At 33.3% G+C, this 22,177-nt stretch overlaps 3 protein-coding genes and 1 long non-coding RNA gene across 6 annotated transcripts; 1 reads left to right on the top strand and 3 right to left on the bottom strand.

Annotated features, from left to right (window-relative positions):
• Positions 1-217: 217 nt before the first annotated feature.
• On the bottom strand, positions 218-1,212 carry LOC112417559 (uncharacterized). The gene is made up of 2 exons (XR_003008150.2): positions 1,119-1,212; positions 218-873 (listed from the first exon to the last, which is right to left on the bottom strand). It is a non-coding gene; the product is annotated as an uncharacterized lncRNA (long non-coding RNA).
• A 1,215-nt stretch (positions 1,213-2,427) lies between these two features.
• Positions 2,428-3,645, top strand: LOC120577554 (uncharacterized). The gene is made up of 3 exons (XM_039829137.1): positions 2,428-2,745; positions 2,857-3,289; positions 3,449-3,645. The coding sequence occupies exons 1-3, from the start codon at positions 2,428-2,430 to the stop codon at positions 3,643-3,645; spliced, it is 948 nt and encodes a 315-aa protein (XP_039685071.1).
• Positions 3,646-8,462: 4,817 nt separating this feature from the next.
• Positions 8,463-12,734, bottom strand: LOC11424625 (uncharacterized). 3 transcript variants are annotated; one of them, XM_003628949.4, is made up of 6 exons: positions 12,132-12,732; positions 10,419-11,480; positions 10,183-10,334; positions 9,620-9,730; positions 8,850-8,914; positions 8,463-8,726 (listed from the first exon to the last, which is right to left on the bottom strand). In XM_003628949.4, the coding sequence occupies exons 1-6, from the start codon at positions 12,246-12,248 to the stop codon at positions 8,722-8,724; spliced, it is 1,512 nt and encodes a 503-aa protein (XP_003628997.2). In that variant the 5' UTR covers positions 12,249-12,732; the 3' UTR covers positions 8,463-8,721. The 3 variants fall into 3 exon arrangements, 2 of the variants coding, with proteins under 2 accessions (XP_003628997.2, XP_039684508.1); XM_039828574.1 differs by having other exon boundaries at positions 8,463-8,914; positions 10,419-11,194; positions 11,312-11,480; XR_005643412.1 differs by lacking the exon at positions 8,463-8,726 and having other exon boundaries at positions 8,866-8,914; positions 9,620-9,710; positions 12,132-12,734.
• Positions 12,735-12,903: 169 nt separating this feature from the next.
• Positions 12,904-16,442, bottom strand: LOC11419522 (pectin acetylesterase 8). Its single transcript, XM_003628948.4, has 13 exons — positions 16,339-16,442; positions 16,090-16,231; positions 15,882-15,964; positions 15,508-15,637; positions 15,319-15,398; positions 15,124-15,210; positions 14,914-15,038; positions 14,757-14,817; positions 14,609-14,662; positions 14,452-14,529; positions 14,082-14,187; positions 13,821-13,966; positions 12,904-13,258 (listed from the first exon to the last, which is right to left on the bottom strand). The coding sequence occupies exons 2-13, from the start codon at positions 16,208-16,210 to the stop codon at positions 13,109-13,111; spliced, it is 1,221 nt and encodes a 406-aa protein (XP_003628996.1). The 5' UTR covers positions 16,211-16,231; positions 16,339-16,442; the 3' UTR covers positions 12,904-13,108.
• Between the last annotated feature and the right edge of the window lie 5,735 nt (positions 16,443-22,177).

Raw genomic sequence — 22,177 nt, 5'->3', positions numbered from 1 at the left:
TACTTGTGTCTCCTCTATGACAAAGGACTAAATTGGGGTGCCAGCCTAGTTGGAATGTTCTCTTTTCTCTTTGATGTCATGATGGTCTTAATTTGTCAACAAAAAAAAAAATACAATCAAATGTAAATCGATCACTTGTGAGGTGAATCATACATATACTAAACATGATATCTAAATTGGTCTATTTATAAAATTTTAATGAGACAACTCTATTTTAGAGGAAAGAAAAAAAATGCATTAATTATGTCTTTGTTGGTCCATAAAATTGAGAATATAAAGGTTCCCAAACACCACAAATAAAACATGAAATTGATTACACAATTAAAAGGAAATACAAGGTAGTTTTGAGTTTTGTGTACATAAATCATTTCTCATCATGTAAACACTACAATTTAGTTATGCATATTAATTATCTGCAAGCTCCAATTTGATTTTGACTCCATTTAAAGTAATCTGAGGAAGAGGATGAGGAGGAGGATGAGCTATCTGCTTCTAATCATGTCAAGGATTAATTCCAACAATCCTCTTGATTTGAGGTGCATTTGTAAGTTGTGGAAATCACTAGTTGTTGATCATGTATTTGTGAGGAATCACCTTTCCAGAATGTTAACTGACTTCAGTGATGTAAATCATAAGAACACAGTAAACGCTTCCTTTCTTGCAAACTGCTTATTTTGAATAAGGAGGATGAGCTACCTGCTTCTAATCATCGTCATTGATAACATCAGGTGGTTGTTGATCCATCACCGAAGATCCGATATCTCTTGTGGATTCTTGACAAATATTACTTTTTTCATGTCAACAAATTTTGTATTGTTGACATGGCTTTGTTGCAATTTAATCAAGGAAATTACACTCGATGCAGATATATTTCTAACAATACAAAAACAAACAATAGAGGAAATCATAACCCATAAGATGTAGAAATAAAAACCAAATATCATTATTTCTGTTAGATCAAGCCTGAATTGATTTTCCATGAACTCGGATTTGTTAGCTCGCCTGTCAATCTAGTTAAGATGAAATAAATACAAGCCAAGAAATATAGGTGCAATCAATTTAAAATAAATCAAGGAAACAGATTGAGTAAAATCAAGGCGCAAAATTGATTTATGTACCTCTCTCGTATACATTGATGTTGCTAGAACTCTGACCTAGCCGCCGCGTGCTTTCTGCGGAATGAATGGCTTAGGTTTTACAATGGAATAGGTTGTCTATATATAGATATATGAATATCTAGAATGGGCCTTAACCACCTTGGCTATGTGGTCGAATTATGGGCTTCTCTATACTCGGATATTGGGCCTAAAGGCCTTTAGTGACAAGTGAAGAGCTAATGGCCTAACCTTATGATAATTCACATCCCCCTATCATGAAGAATGTAACACCCAACTTTTAACATCGGGATTGTATATTTTTCTTTTTAAAATAACAAATATTTGTCGGTAAAACACTCGTGATCATCCTTTAGTTAAATTTGAGTAATTTCCTTTCCTTAAAGAAATAATTTTAAAATGACAATCAGAGACATGCCACCTTTTATAAATATAATCACTGCAACAAATATTTGATATTAAAATAAGTGCATGTACAACCATGACTCCAAAATAAAATATAAAAGACAACTCTAGAAATAAGAACCCTTAGGTAATCTTGTAACTCTTAAACCAAGGATGATCATGTACTAAGAACAAAAGGGTGACGTAAAGTCTCACAACTTCCTATCACCAATCCAAATCATCGTTTTGTCACGTCTTCAACATCGTCACGATTCTTGAACAACACACACCTGGAAGAACTTGGGGCATAAGTCTAGTCCACATATACAGGAGAGGGTCAAAATTCTAAAACCAACATATATGCTAGAGTACTAAGTAGTGCCCATATCATGTCATGGAAGAAAACATAATAGTTAACATATTCATAACAAAGTCCAAATCAATAATGCATAAGTTGTTAGTTTGTTTTAATTCAAGTTTAGTTTAGTGATAATCACAATCAGTGGTTAATCACATTCTGTTTTAATTTGTTATGAAGTTTGTTACAAGTTTGTTAGAGGTTAGTAGATAAGATCTAGACTTTGTTACATTGCTTGTACTTCAAGCAACCTAGCTAGATATTGTATATAAGCTACCTCCTTTGTACATTTTTATATGTAGAATCAATAAAGATCAATTACAATTTCATCATAACTTTCTTCTCTCTCAATTCTCTCTCTAATTCACATAAACCTTAGAATCAGAAACTGCTTCTGAACTAGCTTCTGAACTGCTTCTGAACTAGCTTCTGAACAGTGCTTCTGAACTAGCTTCCGCTTCTGATTTTCTGCGCTATCAAATTGGCATCAAGAGCCTTTGGTTTCATTCTAAGGGGTAATCAAGATCTTCAATCACGCAATTTGTAGGAAGAAACGCTGAAGGAAACACCATGAATGGTAGCAGCAGTTTCAACACACATCTTCCAATTCTTGAAGCACGCAATTGGGAAAGATGGAGTGCAGTGATGAAGAATCTGTTTGGAGCACAAGATTTGCTTGAAATTGTGCAGAATGGTGTAGGTGAATTAACTGCGAATGCCACTGAAGTGCAAAGGAACGCACACAAGGAATTGAAGAAGAAAGATTGCAAGGCTCTGTTCTTGATTCAACAAAGTCTTGATGAAGGAAACTTTGAAAGAATCTCAAAATCACTGAGTTCAAAGAAAGCATGGGACATTCTTTCAAAGTATCATGAAGGTGATGATAAAGTGAAATTGATTAAGCTTCAATCACTGAGAAGGAAATTTGAACTGATGCAAATGGAAGATGATTAGAAGATTTCTGAATACATCTCTAAACTCATTAACCTTGTGAATCAGATGAAGGCTTGTAGTGAAGCAATCACTGATCAACAGATAGTTGAAAAGATTATGAGGACCCTATCTTCAAGATTTGATTTCATTGTGGTGGCAATTCAGGAATCAAAAGATGTTAAGACATTGAAGATTGAGGAGCTGCAGAGTTCATTAGAAGCTCATGAATTGATGGTTTCAGAAAGAAGCAATGAAAGATCAATTCAACAAGCCCTGCAAGTTCAAACTATCAAGAAGGATGATTATGATAGGAAGAACTTCAAGAAAGGGAAGAAAAACTCTAAGGGAGGAAACTGGTCTAAAGGCAAGAACAATGGATCTGATAAAGGTGAATCTTCAAAGGAAGGAAATTCTAATCAAAAGAAGAAAGTTGATAAGAAGAAGATTCAGTGTTTCAAATGTGAGAAATTTGGACACTATGCCTCTGATTGTTGGTCTGGTAAAGGAAAGCAATCAAAAAATGATGAATAGGAAGCCAAAATTGCACAAGATGATTCAGATTCTGAGTCATTATTCATGATGGTTACAACAACTAGTAATGAGAGCTGCAATTCAGAAAGTTGGTTCTTAGATACTGGTTGTTCTAATCACATGACAGGAAACAAGACATGGTTAAGAGAAGTGGATCCTGGAAGAAATACAAATGTGAAGCTTGCAGATCATAGAGTCTTGGTTGCAGAAGGAATGGGGAATATTGCTATTGAAGGAAAGAATGTGAAAATGGCAATAATTGAAGAAGTTCTCTATGTTCCTGGAATGCAGTGCAATTTGCTGAGTGTAGGTCAATTCATTTAGAAAGGATATTCAGTTACTATGAAGGACAACACCTTTAAGTTGTTTGATAAACATCAAAGGTTAGTATTGAAAACTCCTCTTGCAAAGAATAGAACTTTTCAGACCAATATGAAAGCTGTAGAATTGAACTGTTTATCTGCTATGGTAAAAGATGAAGATAGCTGGTTATGGCACTATAGATTTGGTCATCTCAATTTTAGAGGTCTTAATCAATTGGTTGATAAAGAAATGATTCTGGGAGTGCCTAAAATTGAGATACCTAACACAGTTTGTGATACTTGCTTGTTGGGTAAGCAACCTAGAAGTGCATTCAGTTCAAGTTCAGCAAGTAGATCAAAGGAGCTGCTTAATGTTGTATATTCAGATGTGTGTGGTCCTTTAGAGGTTCCTTCATTAGGAGGAAACAAATATTTCATCAGTTTTGTTGATGAGTTTAGCAGAAAACTCTGGTTATATTTGATTAAGGCCAAAAGTGAAGCATTTGATATGTTCCAGAAGTTTAAAATCTTAGTGGAAAAACAAAGTGGTAAATCCATTAAGATTTTAAGAACTGATGGTGGTGGTGAGTATACCTCAAAGATGTTTGAGAAGTTTTGTGAAGACAATGGCATTGTGCATGAAGTCACTGCTCCTTATACTCCACAACACAATGGTTTGGCTGAAAGAAGGAATAGAAGCCTGCTTGACATGACCAGAAGTATGCTAAAGATGAAGAAGATGCCTAATACATTTTGGGGAGAAGCAGTAAGAACTGTAGCATACATCTTAAACAGATGCCCCACTAAGAAACTTAATCAAATTCCTGAAGAAATTTGGTTAGGATGCAAGCAGTCAGCAAAACACTTGAGAGTCTTTGGTTCATTGTGCTATATGCATATCCCTGATGCAAAGAGAAGAAAGTTAGGGGACAAGAGTGAGCTTATGATACTGGTTGGCTATCATGAAACAGGTGCATACAGATTGTATCATCCTCTAAATCACTCTATAGTGATTAGTAGAGATGTAAAGATCTGTGAAAATGAAGCATGGGATTGGACTAAGAAAGAGAAGAGTTTCAGTCACACAATTCCCACAATAATTGAAGATGATGATCAAGCTGAACAAGTTCAACTTGATACTGAAGTTCAACCTGAAGAGCATGTTGAAGAGAATCAAGTCACTAGAACTTCAGTGAGACAGAGATTTACTTCAACTAGATTAGCTGGACATGAAGTCATTCCAGATAATATAGTTAATGAAGAAGGGGAATTTGTTCATTTTGCACTATTAGCAGATGCAGAACCAATCAACTATGAAGTAGCATTAAATGAAGATGTGTGGAAGAATGCTATGATTGAGGAGTTGAACTCAATCAACAGAAACAACACATGGAAGTTGACTGAACTGCCTGCTAGTAAGAAACCAATAGATGTGAAGTGGGTTTTCAAATTGAAACTGAAGCCAAATGGTGAAGTAGCCAAGCACAAAGCAAGATTAGTGGCTAGGGGATTCATGCAGAAGGCTGGTATGGATTACTTTGAAGTATATGCTCCAGTTGCTAGATTGGAAACTGTGAGATTGATAGTTGCTATAGCTTGTGGAAGAAACTGGCCAATGCATCATTTGGATGTAAAATCTGTTTTTCTAAATGGTCCTTTAGATGAAGAAGTGTATGTGACACAGCCACCAGGTTTCAAAATCAAAGGGAAAGAGGATATGGTGTACATATTACACAAAGCTCTCTATGGATTGAAACAGGCACCAAGAGCTTGGAACAAGAGAATTGACAGCTTTCTTGTGAAGCAAGAATTTGTTAAATGCAAGTCTGAGTATGGTGTATATGTGAAGAAAGGAAGTGAAGGTAATCAACTACTCATCTGTCTTTATGTTGATGATTTGATAGTGACTGGTAGCGATATGAATGAGATAGAAGCATTCAAATCACAGATGATGAGAGAGTTTGAAATGTCAGATTTAGGAAAATTGACATACTTTCTAGGCATGGAATTTACTGAAGTTGCAGAGGGATTGATGATGCACCAAAAGAAGTATGCATCTGACATATTGAAGAGGTTCAATATGATGAGCTGCAATCTATCATCATCACCAGCTGAGACAAATGTAAAACTGGTGATGAATGAAGATGAAGAGCCTGTGAATCCTACATTGTTCAAGCAAATAGTTGGTTCACTGAGGTATCTATGCAATAGTAGACCTGATATTGCATATGCAGTTGGCATAATTAGTAGATTCATGAGTGAACCAAGAGTATCTCACATGCTAGCAGCCAAAAGAGTGATGAGATACATCAAAGGAACACTGCAGTATGGCATTTTATTTCCTAAGTGCTTAAATGAAAATTCTATTGAGCTGATAGCATATTCTGATGCTGATTGGTGTGGAGACAAACAAGATAGAAAGAGCACTTCAGGGTACCTATTCAAGTTTATGAATGCTCCAATTTCATGGTGTGCTAAGAAGCAACCAGTTGTAGCATTGTCAACCTGTGAATCTGAGTATATTGCAGGGTGTATGGCAGCATGTCAGGCAATATGGCTTGAAAATATACTCAAGGAGATGGAGATAGAGGTTAGCAGACCTATAGAATTGCTCATAGACAACAAATCTGCTATAAGCTTAGCAAGAAATCCAGTTCTGCATGGAAGAAGCAAGCATATAGAAGCAAAGTTCCATTTTCTAAGGGAACAAGTGAACAAGGGAGCACTGCAGATTGTTCATTGTTCTACTGAGCTGCAGCTTGCAGACATATTCACTAAGGCATTGAAGATTGACAGATTCATCAAGCTCAGAAGCTTGATTGGAATGAAGGAAGTGGAAACTTGAATTAAGGGAGGATGTTAGTTTGTTTTAATTCAAGTTTAGTTTAGTGATAATCACATTCTGTTTTAGTTTGTTATGAAGTTTGTTACAAGTTTGTTAGAGGTTAGTAGATAAGATCTAGAATTTGTTACATTGCTTGTACTTCAAGCAACCTAGCTAGATATTGTATATAAGCTACCTCCTTTGTACATTTTTATATGTAGAATCAATAAAGATCAATTACAATTTCATCATAACTTTCTTCTCTCTCAATTCTCTCTCTAATTCACATAAACCTTAGAATCAGAAACTGCTTCTGAACTGCTTCTGAACTAGCTTCTGAACTGCTTCTGAACTAGCTTCTGAACAGTGCTTCTGAACTAGCTTCTGCTTCTGATTTTCTGCGCTATCATAAGTAACCTAAATGCAACGATTGTATGTAAATGCAAATTATTTCCGAAATATCGCCTCCCCTGATTGAAGGTGGTGGATCATCATCATTACAATTGATCCACAATGTGAAGTCTCGCTAGAGAATTACGTCTCCAATTCCCATTTTAAGATTGTGATCTATAATCTAGTATGGAGGCCACCACGGTGGCCGTAACCAATTATGGGCACCAGTGTGACTCCAAGAAATTATGGACGTCACTTACTATGTATGTATGAACATATATATACATCACATATATGCAAATAAGGTCAACATTATTTTAAGGCTTAAATGCACTTTTTTATTCGCCAATATAATTTTTTTTTGTTAAATAGTTTAATGGCTAAAAATTCACATTTAAGGTGAATAAATAGAATGTCTTAAATTTGAACCTAGGTCACTGCATATATTATGCAATGTTCGTTACTACCTAAACTAAGCTCACGGCTACTTTAATTTGTTTGTAACCAACACCAAGCATATTACAATAACAGAATGTGCATTCGTCACGCCATTTAATCACTCATTTACATAAACACCAATTTAGAATCCCCATAACATTAAATCATAGATTCTCACATTTAATCACCAATTTCCATAATCACCACCCCCATTTAACCATCAATCTATTTATCTATCTATCTGTCTATTATAAATTGAAAGATAGTGGTGCAAACCCTGATCCCAACCCTAATGATAAAATGTCTATGTTTCCCTCCATTTTTTTACCTCATTCCAATTTTGTCCTCCTCCTCTTATCTCATATGTATACTTCACCACTATAAATATAAAGCTTTGGTGGTGCACATCAAAGCTTTTTATCCTACCACTTTTATCCAACATCTCTATTCACATCTCTCTTTATTTTAATTTCATAATTTTTAGATCACAAATTCATCTTATTCAAGTCATCATAAAAAAAATCATGCAGATGTAATTGAAGAAACAATGCAGTATCTCTCCTTTATGTTAATTGTTTTTTCAAATTATGTCTTGGGATTTTAAGAGATAATTCACTTAAGTTTTCCATGTGATATTTGTATACAAATATTTTGATTATTCTATTGTTCCTTTTTAAGCAATTGAGTCTATGACGAAATGTTATGCGACTGTTATTCACCAAAAAAAATGTTATGTGACTGATTTTGGATTTTTCTTTTGTCATTGAGACATTTGATATTTCATACTTTATTTTCTATGTTGTAAACTAATAAAGAAACCCTAATTTCTATGGTAAAAACGAATCCTACTTTCACAAAACTAACATCTTTACCCACACTCGTTAGCCAAAATATTGAAACCCTTACTTATTTGAGTTTGGCTCTAAGGACATTTTATATGGTGATCCGGTTTTGAACTGGGTCACCACATTCCCCCTCCCCTTTATTGAGTATATGTTGGCCACTAGGCCAATAAGAAAAATGAAGTCTGATACATAGTACACATGTGATAGAATATGGATACATAGATACCAGAAATTTATGACAAAACAAAAGCCTATATACAATAGCATTCCTTCAAAAAAACAGGCCTATATACAATAGCATATTTTTTATAAAATAGTTATATGCACCTAGAATTCTTGTAAAGAACAAAACATTGATTATAACACAAATTGTAGAGTGTTTGTCTAACTCATAATATATTTAAACATCTGTTAGAATATCAACATCTGAAATACAACATGCACAAGCACCCTTTTGTCAGGCACAATCATCTGCAATATTCCAAAATTATATTTTGGGGGAAACAATGTGATGGCCTTCAAAGAAAGTAACCAAAAGATAACCCTCACTAACCTCCTCCTTAACATTCTTTTCTTTCTCCAACTATATTTTTCATATTTATTCTGCAATCGGAGTAAATAACCATTTACAATAATGAAAATACCAATAGAAAATGATTGAACTTCTGATATTCCCCCACATAAAAGATCAAGTGTTTCAAAATAGATGCGGATCAACAAACTAACCACTAAAGTTCCGAGTTGGAGGTGAGTTAGAAATGCAGATGTTCCCCCGACATAGTGGGCATACCCTGTGTATAATTGAAGAGGTTAGATGCATACAAAGACTCTCGAGGCAAGTAGAGTTGCATTCGAATGAATCGTAAATAACAAAATTATTACATATGAAAAGAATAAAACAAGGTAAACGCGACATTCTTTTGAAGGTAAAGAATCCCAATATCATTAGAGGAGAACAACTCAGTGTGACGGTCAACAATGTCACGTCTAATAATATTAGGATTCTCCACCTCAAAAAGACGCTTACGTGTTGAAATAGTTTGGTTGTATAAATGGAGACTGTATTCATAATTGTCTTGAATTTAATTGTGAAAGAGGGTCTAACGTCAAACTTTTAGATTGCATGCGTTGAGCAACGAAACATTGAATTTGAGGGTTTTGTCTGCCAGATATACAAATGAGATGAAACTCAACATACTTAATCTTAAACCCTGTGCTAATAAATAAGAAAACATTTGAAGAGCTAGAGATACAAGATAAATATGTTGCCAAGTTAGAAAAGGGGGTAGGTGTCCCATGATTGAAAATATGTACGCTATAAATTTTTTGCTTTTGAAGTTATTTTATGCAGATGCGCGTGCATCTCTGGTTCCTCGTATCATATGTACAGGTAATATGGATATGTTTCAGATCTTCTGTATTGGAGGGAAATGGTGCAAATGTGTAACTCTAGTGATAGAAACAAGAAGGAAATCTGGATATCTATTTTCTCATACCTGTGAATCTCCTTCAACCATTTGTCTATGCATGTTCTATGAAATTCATGATTGCAAGGCAGAACACGCACGCTGTCTCCATCATTATACTCTACAAGGCATATATAGCATCTGAGAAATTATAAGGTTAGCACTGGTAACAGTAAAATATAGCTATTATAATCAAATATTAGTGAACACCTAAGCCAGCTAAAGATCAGAAAAACAAAAGCTCCGCAAACATACATGTACACTAACGAATAAATAGGCACGATGCACATACACATGAACACAATGCAAGTGATAACAAGTTACACCAATTACAAGCGAAAATGGCACACACTATATCACAATACTTATATTTCCATGATAAAACTTTTCAGCTTTCAAAAAGGAATATTATAATATAAGCCAGTGGACTTCATTGCATCTTCTTTTTTTCTTTTCAAAACTTGTGTTGCAGTGTTAGAATTTTAACATTTGAGTATGTAGTCCACTCCATTGTATTTTAGCTGATCTGATCAGAATAATTAGTTACTAATCCGGTTTAAATCCTCCAAACAGCGGTAAACTCAAATACTTACTGTGTAGCATCTTCTTGATGCTTATGAAACTTCTCATACAACTTGACAGGCAATGACTCCACAACATTGATAGGTGCAGGAACAGATCCAATAGAAGATACAGAAGGATGGGAAGATAAAACTACGGATTGCTGGTGAATTTCATCCAGAACCTAATTAAAATATGTACAAAAGATTCAAATTGTATAAATAATATTATTAATGTTGATCGAAATCTTAAGCATTAATAAAGCTACCTCAAATAAGGCTTCTGCAAGTACAACAACTCTTGATATGCTAGCTCTAGTACCAGTGTCATCATTTGAATTAGTGTCACGGTTTCTGAATCGACACATACAACGAGCACTTCTATGTTGACCAGACAAGATACATGATCTCTCATGTGCAGATTGATTTTCACGCCGGCTACCCAACCTCTGAAGAGAACGGACCTGTGACCGTATTCTTCTTCTTCGTTCAAGGAAATTGGACCTATGCTCCAGTAGATCCTGATACCTACCTTCTCGCAATTGTGAGGTCTCAACGTCATAGTTTTGATTACTAAACATGGAGTTAGACATACTAGATTGAGGATATCTGGATGTAGAACAACTATAAGCACTATGATCCGATGGTGACACTCTTGAATCTGCCTCTAATGTTTGCCTTAGAGTATTCTGAATATCGTCTCTGAGTTCTCTCTCTTGTTGCAGAGGGAAAAAGGTAACGTCAGATAATGTTGATCGACGAAGGACTCTGTCACGAAGTCTTCCAACACTTAAAGTTCGACTAAAACGAACATTCTCTTCAACTTGTTCTCGAGTTCCATTTCGCTGATCTAAATGTCTAGTCTTGGTATGTTCTGTCTCCGTTTGAATTCTCGGAGAAAATAAGTTTATCTCCAATTCATCTCTTGCACCAATGCCACCGATGCAAGGCAAACCTGATCCTGAGGCATTTGACCTGAAATTAATTGCAGTATCTTCATGACACCGTGTTGTTTCATTTATGTTAGTCAAACTGCTACAAGGTCCTGGATGTAGATTACGCTCAACATCATTGCCAAATATTGAAAGTCTTGTAGAAGAAACAGGACAAGGCCTCGATGACCTTGAACCGGTAAATATGCTAAATCTGGAGCTTTGATTACCAGGAGTGATGCCGAACTGAGAAAGGAATCGACTGGTAGGATTCAACAAATTAGTTGAAGAAGCGTGAACAGAACTGCGAGTATTGTCACTGTAGCCGGCTTTAACCTCATCTCGGTCAGATAGATTGCCATTATCAGCATATGTAACATCATTGCCATTTACTTTATTCTGATCACAAACCACAGAATGAGTTACAATTAATACAAGACATTCATATCCAAATGGCAATAATGGTTATTACTACTATCTCTAAGGGGATTTGAACTCCGTCTCTTTTGAAGTTACAAGTTCAAACTTTTACCGCTGGGTTGACACCTCAAGGATCAGAATAATGTGATGCATGGTTATCCAAGCATAGAATTTACTATTCAGGTAGACACAAAGCAAAATTATTTACACTAAACTAATCAAATATTAATTACCAACTCTTTTTAGTTATCAATTGCTAACATAATCCATCTAAAAAAAATAAGTGAGTTTATTCTAGCAAATTCCTATTGGAGCTGCTAACTTACACCTACTTATCTTTTAGGAGTATTTTAGCAACATGTACATCAAGGTGTATTTAACTACTTTTTAGTTATAACTTGCTAAAATACTCTTTGGAAACAGAAACTGCATGAAAATTAGAAAAGATGATTCTTCAAAATATAATTAATCAAACAGTGACAAAACCATAAAGTAACATCTAAATCCTTAACAGGTTGGTATAATCACATTACACTTAAAAAAATCCAATCAAATTATAAGCATAATGAAGAAATAACAAGATAAGAAAAAGTTGAAAAAACAGTAACATTATGAAAATTAAGGAACAACCTGTTCCTCATTATCACTGTCATGAGATCCAGAACATGTTCCAAGACAAGAAGAATGAAACCCTTTCAGTCCCTTTGAACTACTCTTCCTAGTGGCTTTGCTACTATTGGAACCCATGACCCACAACAAGAAAAAACTTTCAAACACCTTAAAAAACAAAACCCAGAAATCAAAATGCTGTCTTTTTTAGATTCCGGAAGATGGGTGAGATCTATAATGAAGTAAAACTAAACTACCACTGCATTGTTATGTAACAATGTGTTGCATTGTTTTGAAGATTGAGGTGAAATGAAGTGTTATGGTTGAAATGGGTGAAAGAAAATGAGAGGATGAAACTAAAAGGTTGCATTTTTATGTTGGTGATGATGGAAGTAGATGAGTGAATGAGACAGAGACAGAGACAGAGCAACTTCAGTAGTTGTCAGAGAAAAAAATGTGTGAGAAAGCAGAGGAACAGTGGCATGCCACGACTGAGATTTAAACTAGTTTTGGCATTTTTCTTTGGTGTAATGTAACGTGTTTCTGAAATTTACATTAAATAAATTTGAAGTGTAGATTTATTTTGGGTATTCACAGTTTTAGTGCAAGTTAATTTAGACAAAAATAAAATATAAAATAGTATTTGATATCTTCGTATTAAAGATAAACTCATTATAATATAAGATTATGGCTTAAATATGTAAATCGTTATAAATGTTTTGCTTTCTGTCCTTGCCGTCATCATACAAAAATGCTTTTGAATTAATTTGTCCATAGGATATTGGTACCAACATTAAAAAAAGTAGACAATCAATTAGTGAAACCATGGAACTTACAATTTTATAGAGAGTATAGTAAATATAAATTGGACAATAATTGATTGCGCCTAGCACACAAGCTCAATGCAATGGCGCTTTCTCTCTTATTATGCTTGCTTTATTTTTACATTCAATAATAATGCTATTTTTTTATGCCATAGGAATGAAAAATATATTAAATTAGTAGACTCTAGTGTACATTGCTGGGTATGATGCAGTTGCTGACTCCCAAACACGGTTCTGACAAGTAGGGTTGCAAGGGTAAGTACAGTCTATCTCACGTGAAGGACTTCTTTCATAAAACCAGTCTCCTACTGCCTTTGCAACTGTCTGCAAATTATCAACCAAACAAAATTATTTGACTCGTAGAGGGATGCGGATTTCTTGCAGTCATAGAAAATATGTTGCTTCGATGTCAAGTTATTTAAACCGTTCGATGAGATCAGATAACTTGTATTCTAACTTCACTAAAATCGGCTTCATAACTCGAATACAAGTCATTTGATATTTTATCTAATGGTCGAGATCCACACATTTAGTTAGGGAAATTAAAACATGTTGTCACAAAGTCAAGTTATCTCAACCATTAGATGAAGATTATTCACCAAACCGGCTTCATAATACAACTTGAAATACAAGTCGTCGGATATTCATCTAATGGTCGAGATCCTTACATGTGGGAAAACGTGCGGTCACGAAGTCAAGTGATCTCAACCGTTAGAGGAAGATTAGACAGCTTGTACTCTACTTCATCAAATTTGTTCGTGATACAACACGAAATACAAGCCGTCTGATCTTCATCCAACGTCTGTGATACACGACCGCGTGACTGCAGAGAATCTGAATCTCTTAGAAGGAAAAAGAAAGGAAATGAAAGAATGCAGTCTCATACTTTATTGCCAACCATTGGAGAGTCGCTTTTAAACCATGTTTCCTGCGGTTCTGTTTGGCAGTGGACATAGCAAGAGTCTATGAACATTCCATTAGATGGAGAATTGCTTATAGGACTCAATGCCTCTAAGAATTGTGTTCTATAGTCTGCAAAAAAATTCATTCATGAAAGTAAAGTTAGAAAAATATTGGAAAATTTTGCAGTAAACAAATCATATACCTAAGTATATATTGTCAAGTCACTAGAGCAGAAAATGTTAACCTTGCATTATATTTAGCTGTTCAGGTGAGCAGTTGTTTAGATTGGTCTTGCAGCTACGCCATTGGCCGTCGGGATCAGCATCACCAGGTGCCAAAATGTTTTTGATCTGAATCATAAGAAATTTCATTGTGATGCATTGACACTGACACTAGACACGATACTGACACTAACGCTGGTTATACCTAAAATGATCATTAATTTACCAACCAATACAACCTATTTAATGTTACTACTTCATCTTTGAATTGAATCCACAAATTGATGAAAAAAATATAAACATGGTTTAAGAAGTTTTTTTAGTGACAGAATTATTCAAAAGTAACGCCATGTTGAAAAACAAATTATGCTAGTTAAGTGACAAAAATTCTACCTGCCATGAGTCATATGCTGCGTTTACAATGAAGATTGGTGTTTGTATACTTGATGCCATATATTGCGGGAAAAAGCACTGCATGTTAATTCATAAGTATTAGAAACGCGCAATAGAAATTGCGAAGCTGCAAGATAAAATTACAAGTCATAGTTACCAGTCCTGGACTGAGCATTGAAGTGCAGGATGAAGGCAAACTCTTTTCTGAGCCCTAAAACAATATAGAAAAACAAATAAGTCTCCTTGAATATTTGGAATCATAGTGAATTCGACAAAACCACTGTCAGAGAAAAACAATGAAGTACATGTGTTGCAACAACTTGACTGTAGTAATCTTCAATGTAATGATCTCCTGAGATATCATTTCTGTTATACAACAACATAAAATCATTACATGATCTTTTGAATTATAAATATGTAACAAAAAAGAGTATCTATAGGGAGAAAGTTAAAGGAGCATACACATTAACAAAATAACCAGCATCTGAGACACATTTCACTCTAGTTTCATTAGGAAATAGTGCTCGAAATCCGTCACAGTGTAATATAGTAGTTAATCCTCCAGCAGAACATCCAGAAAGAATAGCCTATAGTTACAAATTTTAATTAGTGATTGAAAAAAAAAATCAAGAGGGATTAAAGAGTGGAAAATCATTAATTAATGTCATGTACATTTTCAGCATGATCCATTCCTTTTGCTAGTAACTCTTCCATTACAGCAGAAAAAATCCTTGCACCTCTGTAGTATAACTTCGTCGTCTGATTTATGTAACATATTATAAGAATATCATTAGATCATAGTATAAATATGACTCCAATTTTCCTTGAAATTTAAATTTTAACTTCTTCGGATTTTGCAAAACTTACTGGATCAACTTCTTCAACATCGCCGGTAAATGATGATCCGTCACAATACCTAACCTTGACTCTATTCCAATTGTAGAAATCTAAAATTTATTAAAAAAAAAAAATTATTGGAAAGCTACACCAAATATTTGGCTAACAAGGAAAGAACAGTATATATTGATTATTAGCAAAGTAGACATTATACAATACCTGGATTATATTGTTGGTTGTCACTTAAATATCCAGAAAAGTAAGTTTGCTCTTCCATTTCATGCGACGAACCTAATCGACTGTCCCTCCGATAAAGGCAATACGTTACATTATGGCACCATCCACCTCCCTAAATTAAATAAAAATCATATACAACAATAACAACCAAATGTTATTCCAACAGGTCGAGTCAGCTACATGGATCATATGACGCCAACAAAAAGATACTCTCCGTGGTTTGTCCAAGAAAAAGAGAAACGACAATCGACTAAAGCTAACATTTAAAAAAAAAAGTCCATCTTATAACACAAAATGATGTTGTGATCATGAGTCATCAAACACTTTATGTTAAATGATAGTTTAATGAAAGGGACCTCAATGTGAACAATCCAATTGTTAGCTCCTTCATCATGTCCTTGATCAAAATGGTAAGCTGGGGGGCTTCCATCCAAACACACTGCACAAGAAGTTAACACTTCAACTTCTCTACTATTATATACATAAACATATTACAAACATAAAATCAAGAACTAAAAAAATATATAAATAACAGTTATTGAAACAGCAAAAGAAAATCCTCACCAGCTCCTTTCGATACCGCACTTTCGAGCCTAGTCAATGGAACATACTGTCCTTGTGTCTTTAGGAATAGCAGGGCACATAGTAGAGTACTTAACCATTTTATGATTCTTGAACTCTCCATTCAATCAAAAGAAAATGGAACCTATGCATAAAAAACAAAGGAAAATAGGTTGGACAAAAAACGACCAAAATGAAAATGCATTATTTTGTACAAAGTAGAAAAGAATGAAGGTTATAAACTAGGTGAACCTGAAATGTAAGGTAGGGTGGTGTAATATGGAGAGTATGAATGAAAGTGTGTTCAGGGTGGTGTGTCTTATATAATAGTAAAAAAAATAATTAATGTGACACTTTGATATTATTTTTTTACACAATGTGACCTATTGATATAAGCAATGATTAAGATGAAAATTCCCTCAAAAAAAAAAAAAGATGAAAATAAAATGACTTCTTTGAGTAAGTTGAGAATAAAAGTTGGATAGGACCGTATGGAGGGAGAATTTGCCGTTTGAGTTTAGTTTCTTTGGAGTTATATGCCATTTTTGATTTTATTAAGAAAGTGACACAAAAACGGTATTTTTCTGTTTTTCCACTTTTTTGCTCAACTAAGAAGCCAAAATAGCATTTCAACACTCATTTGCTAGAAGAAATTGTATACAGTGTAGTAACTTTCATGCTTTTGTTTTTTTGTGCAAATAATTTTCATGCTTTTATTATGACATTGGTAATTTGTTTAACCATCGTTGCTCTTTCAATTATATTAAATATTCGGTTAAAGATGGATTATCATGTCTACGCCGGTTGATTATGAATTCCTTTCGAATAGTACATATTAGTTTGGGGTAAATAGTGAAGCATTTTTTTTTACAATAGAGTAAATAGTGAAACTAGTAGTACTCAAAATTGTGATGTTAAAGTAGGATCTGAATTTTGTAAGTTGACAAATATTATCTTGAAATTGAATGTTTGGATGAACGGTTTAAAAGGGAGGGAATATATTTTCCTAAATCAATTAACTGGGGCATTGTACTATTTTTTAAAATTAAAGATATTATAAAATATTTTTTAAAATCAATTAATTGTCATTGAACCAAAAAAATAAAAAAAATATAATCGTCTATCATGATATTCATTTAAATTTTTAAAATATCAAGTATCAAATATATATATTTGTCAAAAAAAATAGTATCAAATATATATAAAGAATATAACCCTTTTAAAGCTCTCTCATCCAAAACCTTCCAAAAAAACCTCCCAAACAAATTTAATAAACTCTCGTTGTTAATTTTTGTAGTTATCGTGTCACTGTAAACAAATATGGAGTCTTTCACGTACATTCACACATCAGTATTTTTTAAAATTTTGATTTGAATCTAACTCAACTTAACAAAGTCTATTTATAAAGTGAAGATTTCTCTCACTTATAAACTTGTGTTTATGTTGTATCTTATTCAATGCGAAACACTTAACGCACCCCTCTTACGCCCAAAAATGGACATCTAGGGAGTGATTGTAGTTGCTTGATAGAGGAGCTGTAATAGCAAGTGTCCAATGAATCATGAATAGAGTCTAATACATCTCAAATTCTTTGGATTGAATCTAATTCAATCTTACAAAATCGACTTGTAAAGTTTAAACTGGATAAAAGTCTAACTCAATCTTATAAAACTGACGCGTAAATGCATAGACTATGCATTTGCACGCTATACCGGTTCACACCAACAAATAAAGTCTAAATTTAGAAAAACAACGCAAATTATTAACAAATTTAGTTATAACCGACTTTTGAATTTTTGTATTTTGATTAACATTCCTATATTATTGATATAGTAGAATTAGTTATGAGATATCATGGTATACCGTGAGCACACAAGATGATAAGTTGATAAATGATTTTTTGAAAAAGAGTTTTATCATCTATTGTGTTTAGTCTCTATGGTTGAACGCAGAGATATTGGATTTATTCTACGATTGATTAGCAAACCTGTATTGGGTTTTTATTTTATTGGGTCAGTTCAAAATGTCCGGGTGAAAATCGGGTTGATAATTTACTGTCTAAACCAGATCATATGCGGACTTTGAATTTTCAAACCGACCCGGATACTTCAATTTGGCTATTTAGTATGATTGATCCCAGAAATTATTAAGGAAATACATCAGTTGTTTAAATGTGAACTGGTTGATGATTTATTTATGTAACGATGCAGTGAATGTGATATGAGATTCCACTTTGTCTGAAACTTGCAGTAACTATAATGGCCACTATCTATTGTTTAAGATGTTGGACGCATATATATATAGTGGTATAGTGGTATTATATTAGTATAGATTTGTTTTGTCAGGGGATGGGAGCTGATGAATGATTTCCAGCACTATATAGGTATGCTCACAATTAATGTAGTCATAGTATGCAATAGATAGTTTTGAAGACCACTAATTAAGTGGATAATCTATTTCTCAAAAAGAAATGTGGTATTCATTATATAGTTTTATAGTGAATAGATAATATAGATAATGGGGTGGGAGGATTTTAATGGAGAGAAATTATAAAATTATATTTCATAATACTAGTATATAAAAAAAATGGAGTCCAAATGTGAAAGAAAAGAAAAAAGTCATTGAGACCGTAAATTCAAAAAAAACAAATCATCGAGACCCTTATTTTATAAAATATTTGTATAAACATCATTACTCATGACAAAATATAGGTTATATTATTCTAACTCCAATACATCGAACATTTATGAAATCTACAATGTACTAATAAGTTTTTTTTTTTTGAAGGAACAATGTACTAATAAGTTAGTTGTACTTAAGTTTTATTGTTGATTATAATTAACTTTCATCGATATAAACATTTGTATGAACAATTTTCTCATTCCCTAAAAAAAATTGACAATTTTCTCGTAATCACACAATTGGTAGGAGTACTTCTTTTTCTTTACTAACCTAAGGCAAACATTTAATTAGCACTTTTGATGGGCTTTTGCTTTTTAGTATTGAAGTTAAACCCTAGAATGTTACCTTCCTTGGGTACTTCATTATTAAATTTATTGTTTGAAAAATACTTGATTAAGTTACTAGAAATATTTGATATTATTGTATCTGAATTCACCACACAGTTATGACAAGATGAGTTTTTTTTTAGTATCTATAGATAGTTAAATTATAGTTTTTTTTTTTTTTTTGGGTCGAAATAGTTAAATTATAGTTGAGAAGTAGTGTTATACTTTTGGTTACCACGTCATTTGTAGTGGCCCTTTATAAAGAAATGTAACTTGCCAAATAACTTTTATCTTTTTAGTTTTTTAGGGAGGAACTGATGTCGCTGGTATGACAAATCGAATTACAAGTGATAACACTGAAATTGTACGGAGTAACCATCATCATGTAATATATCAAAATGTCGAAAGACTATAGTTCATCTACTTGATAAGTATCATTCGGTTTGGGTGAATAGTTTTATTAAACACTTAGAAAATAAACGATATTTGTCATATACATATGTCATTATGGGTATATGAGAAATGAGATAAATTCTGTTAAAAAAAAAAAACTCCACATAAATTGTTTTTATAACTTATGTAGAGATTAATAAAAGCTCTGCATTCTTTGATTAAGCCCTATTTGTAACCAAGCAATTGAGCCCAAGGGGTTAATTAGTTAGGAGTGTTCAAAATCGAACCAATCCAATAGAAAAATCGTAAATTAAACTAATTCAATTCGAAACCGTAAAAAACCGCACTTGGTTTGGATGAATTCGGATGACTTTTTTACTGAACCGCGCGGTTTGGTTCAGTTTGCGGTTTGTATCTCAACAACCGAACCAAACCAAACCAAACCGCAAGAATAATGAATATTACTTAAACATGTACTAGCCCAATTACATAGCCCAACAATAATCTCTTTTGATTCGATTTTTCCATTGCTGCACTATGAGGTTTGATTCTAATTCCTTTCCATCTCTTTTAATTCATTTCCAGTGATGAATTTGTTTCCTTTTCTTCCAATAATTTGTTTCATGCTTATGATTCTTCTTAATTTTACCTATTTTGATATAAGTTTTACATAATATTTTATCATATAAACAACAAAATAAAATGCTCTATGTTTATTTTGTAACAAGTTGGCAATATTAGAGTTAATGTAATATTTTTTTATCTCGCGATAAACCGCACAAGCCAAACCAAACCAAACCGCATGCTTTTTTATCTCGCGGTTTGGATGACTTTTATGCTCAAAACCGAACCGCACCGCACCGCAAACACCCCCATAATTAGCACTCCATTAAAAGACAAATTATTTAGAAGAATTTTCAATTTCTGTGTGGAACAACTCTTGGTTAGGTTTTACTTTCCTCTTAAACGAACTCCAAATTAATAGAGTCTCACTCTCTTGAAAATCAGAGGGTTAACATAACAAAAACATAAAAAATAATAAAGCTCCACATTAGAGCTGTCAAAATGGATCAGGCCCACCGGGCTGGCCCTTCGGCCCTTTATTTTTGTGTGGGTCGGGCCGTAAAAAAGGCATGAAAAAACAATCCTATCATTTTTGGGCCAGCCCATCAGGCCTGCATTTTAGATGGGTCGACCTGGGCTGCGCCGTCGGGCTTGCGGGCCGGCCCTTTTAAAATAAATAAATAGTTTATAAATAGTTTTACTAGGTAAGACTGAATTATTTTATTATGTAATATTAAATTTTGTTGTCTTCAAGGTTCACTTTGTGAGTTATGATAAATACTCTACTTTTGCATTGATTCTTTTGTGCTATTTATCCTTATGGATGTTGATTTAATAGACATTTTATATGTAATTTAACTAAGTTTACGAAGACATGTGATTTATTTGATGTAATATGTTTCTATTTAAAAAAATGTGATATGTAGCTTTATTGTTCATTCCATCGATTTTTTTTCGAAAAAAACAAAATAATACATTTTAAAATATGGGCCGGGCTGGCCCATCGGAACGTATAGCCCACTACTAATTGGGCTGAACTCATTGACACTTATTTAAGTGGATCAAATTCCTTATTGCTTGAATCAATCTATTGGTAAATACTAATACAAATAAAACGCTCAAAACATCTTTCTTTTTTTTAGAGAAAAAACACTCAAAACATCTTAAAATTATATACTACTTATTTAATAAATATTTTATTAATTTGATTTAATTTAAATTAATTTAATTTAATTTTAGTGTCGTTTCCTTTTAATATATTAAAACTAATAAATATAAATTAATAGATTTTTTCTAAGGTGTCATTTCCCTTTAATTATATCTTACAAATTAAGCAATTGATGATGGGTTCATGCGTTTATGAGCTTAAGTCAATGACATATTGTTTTGAGAGAAATTAAATTTGAGTCTTGACTGAAAACGGTTATTAGGCGGGCTTTCTTTAATTTTCAGTTAATGCCACATTAATAAGGACATCTTCTCATAGCTTAAGATAAAAAGAAGATCCTAGAATATGTAAGTGTATCTCGATTGGCAACTCTATAGATATTAATATGAAGGGTATGAAGTTTGAACCTCAAATTCCTTATATTATAGTGTGTGAGTTTAATTACTAAGTTGCTTGAAAAAAAAATAGATCCTAGAAATCACATGAGACATCACTATTCAATTTGCAGGCTAACTTGACGTCCTGTTTTCTTTTTTCATTTCACAATTTATTCCAATGATCATATGACATCTTGTTTGCTGAATTACAAGTTATTCACAATGGATATTGAGGAAGTAGTTTACTTCTCTGATTCATTGCACTCCACCCACCATGAGGTATCACATCCATGCAATTTTGATTCAAGAAATAAAAGATTTCTTTTCCAATAGTAATGTATTTTTAAAGTGGAAAAGTGTTTCTAAAGTGGCATCTCCAAGCATTCTTAGAGGTTAAGTTAAACATTTTATGCCTGGAAAGTATTATTACATGAATGGAGCCAAGGGAAATAAATAAGATTCTTTCGAATCTTTAAATTCTTAAGAGGGATATTATTTGAACAATCATTTGTAATAATAAAAGGAAAGGAGATTGTATTCAGTTTTTTCTCTCATGTGTAATCTAAGCCCTCCATTAAATA

The sequence above is a fragment of the Medicago truncatula genome, chromosome 8 (assembly GCF_003473485.1).
Source record: "Medicago truncatula cultivar Jemalong A17 chromosome 8, MtrunA17r5.0-ANR, whole genome shotgun sequence".
Classification (NCBI taxonomy): Eukaryota; Viridiplantae; Streptophyta; class Magnoliopsida; order Fabales; family Fabaceae; genus Medicago; species Medicago truncatula.
The sequence above is the reverse complement of the archived record's forward strand: the minus strand, read 5'-3'. Positions and strand labels throughout refer to the sequence as shown.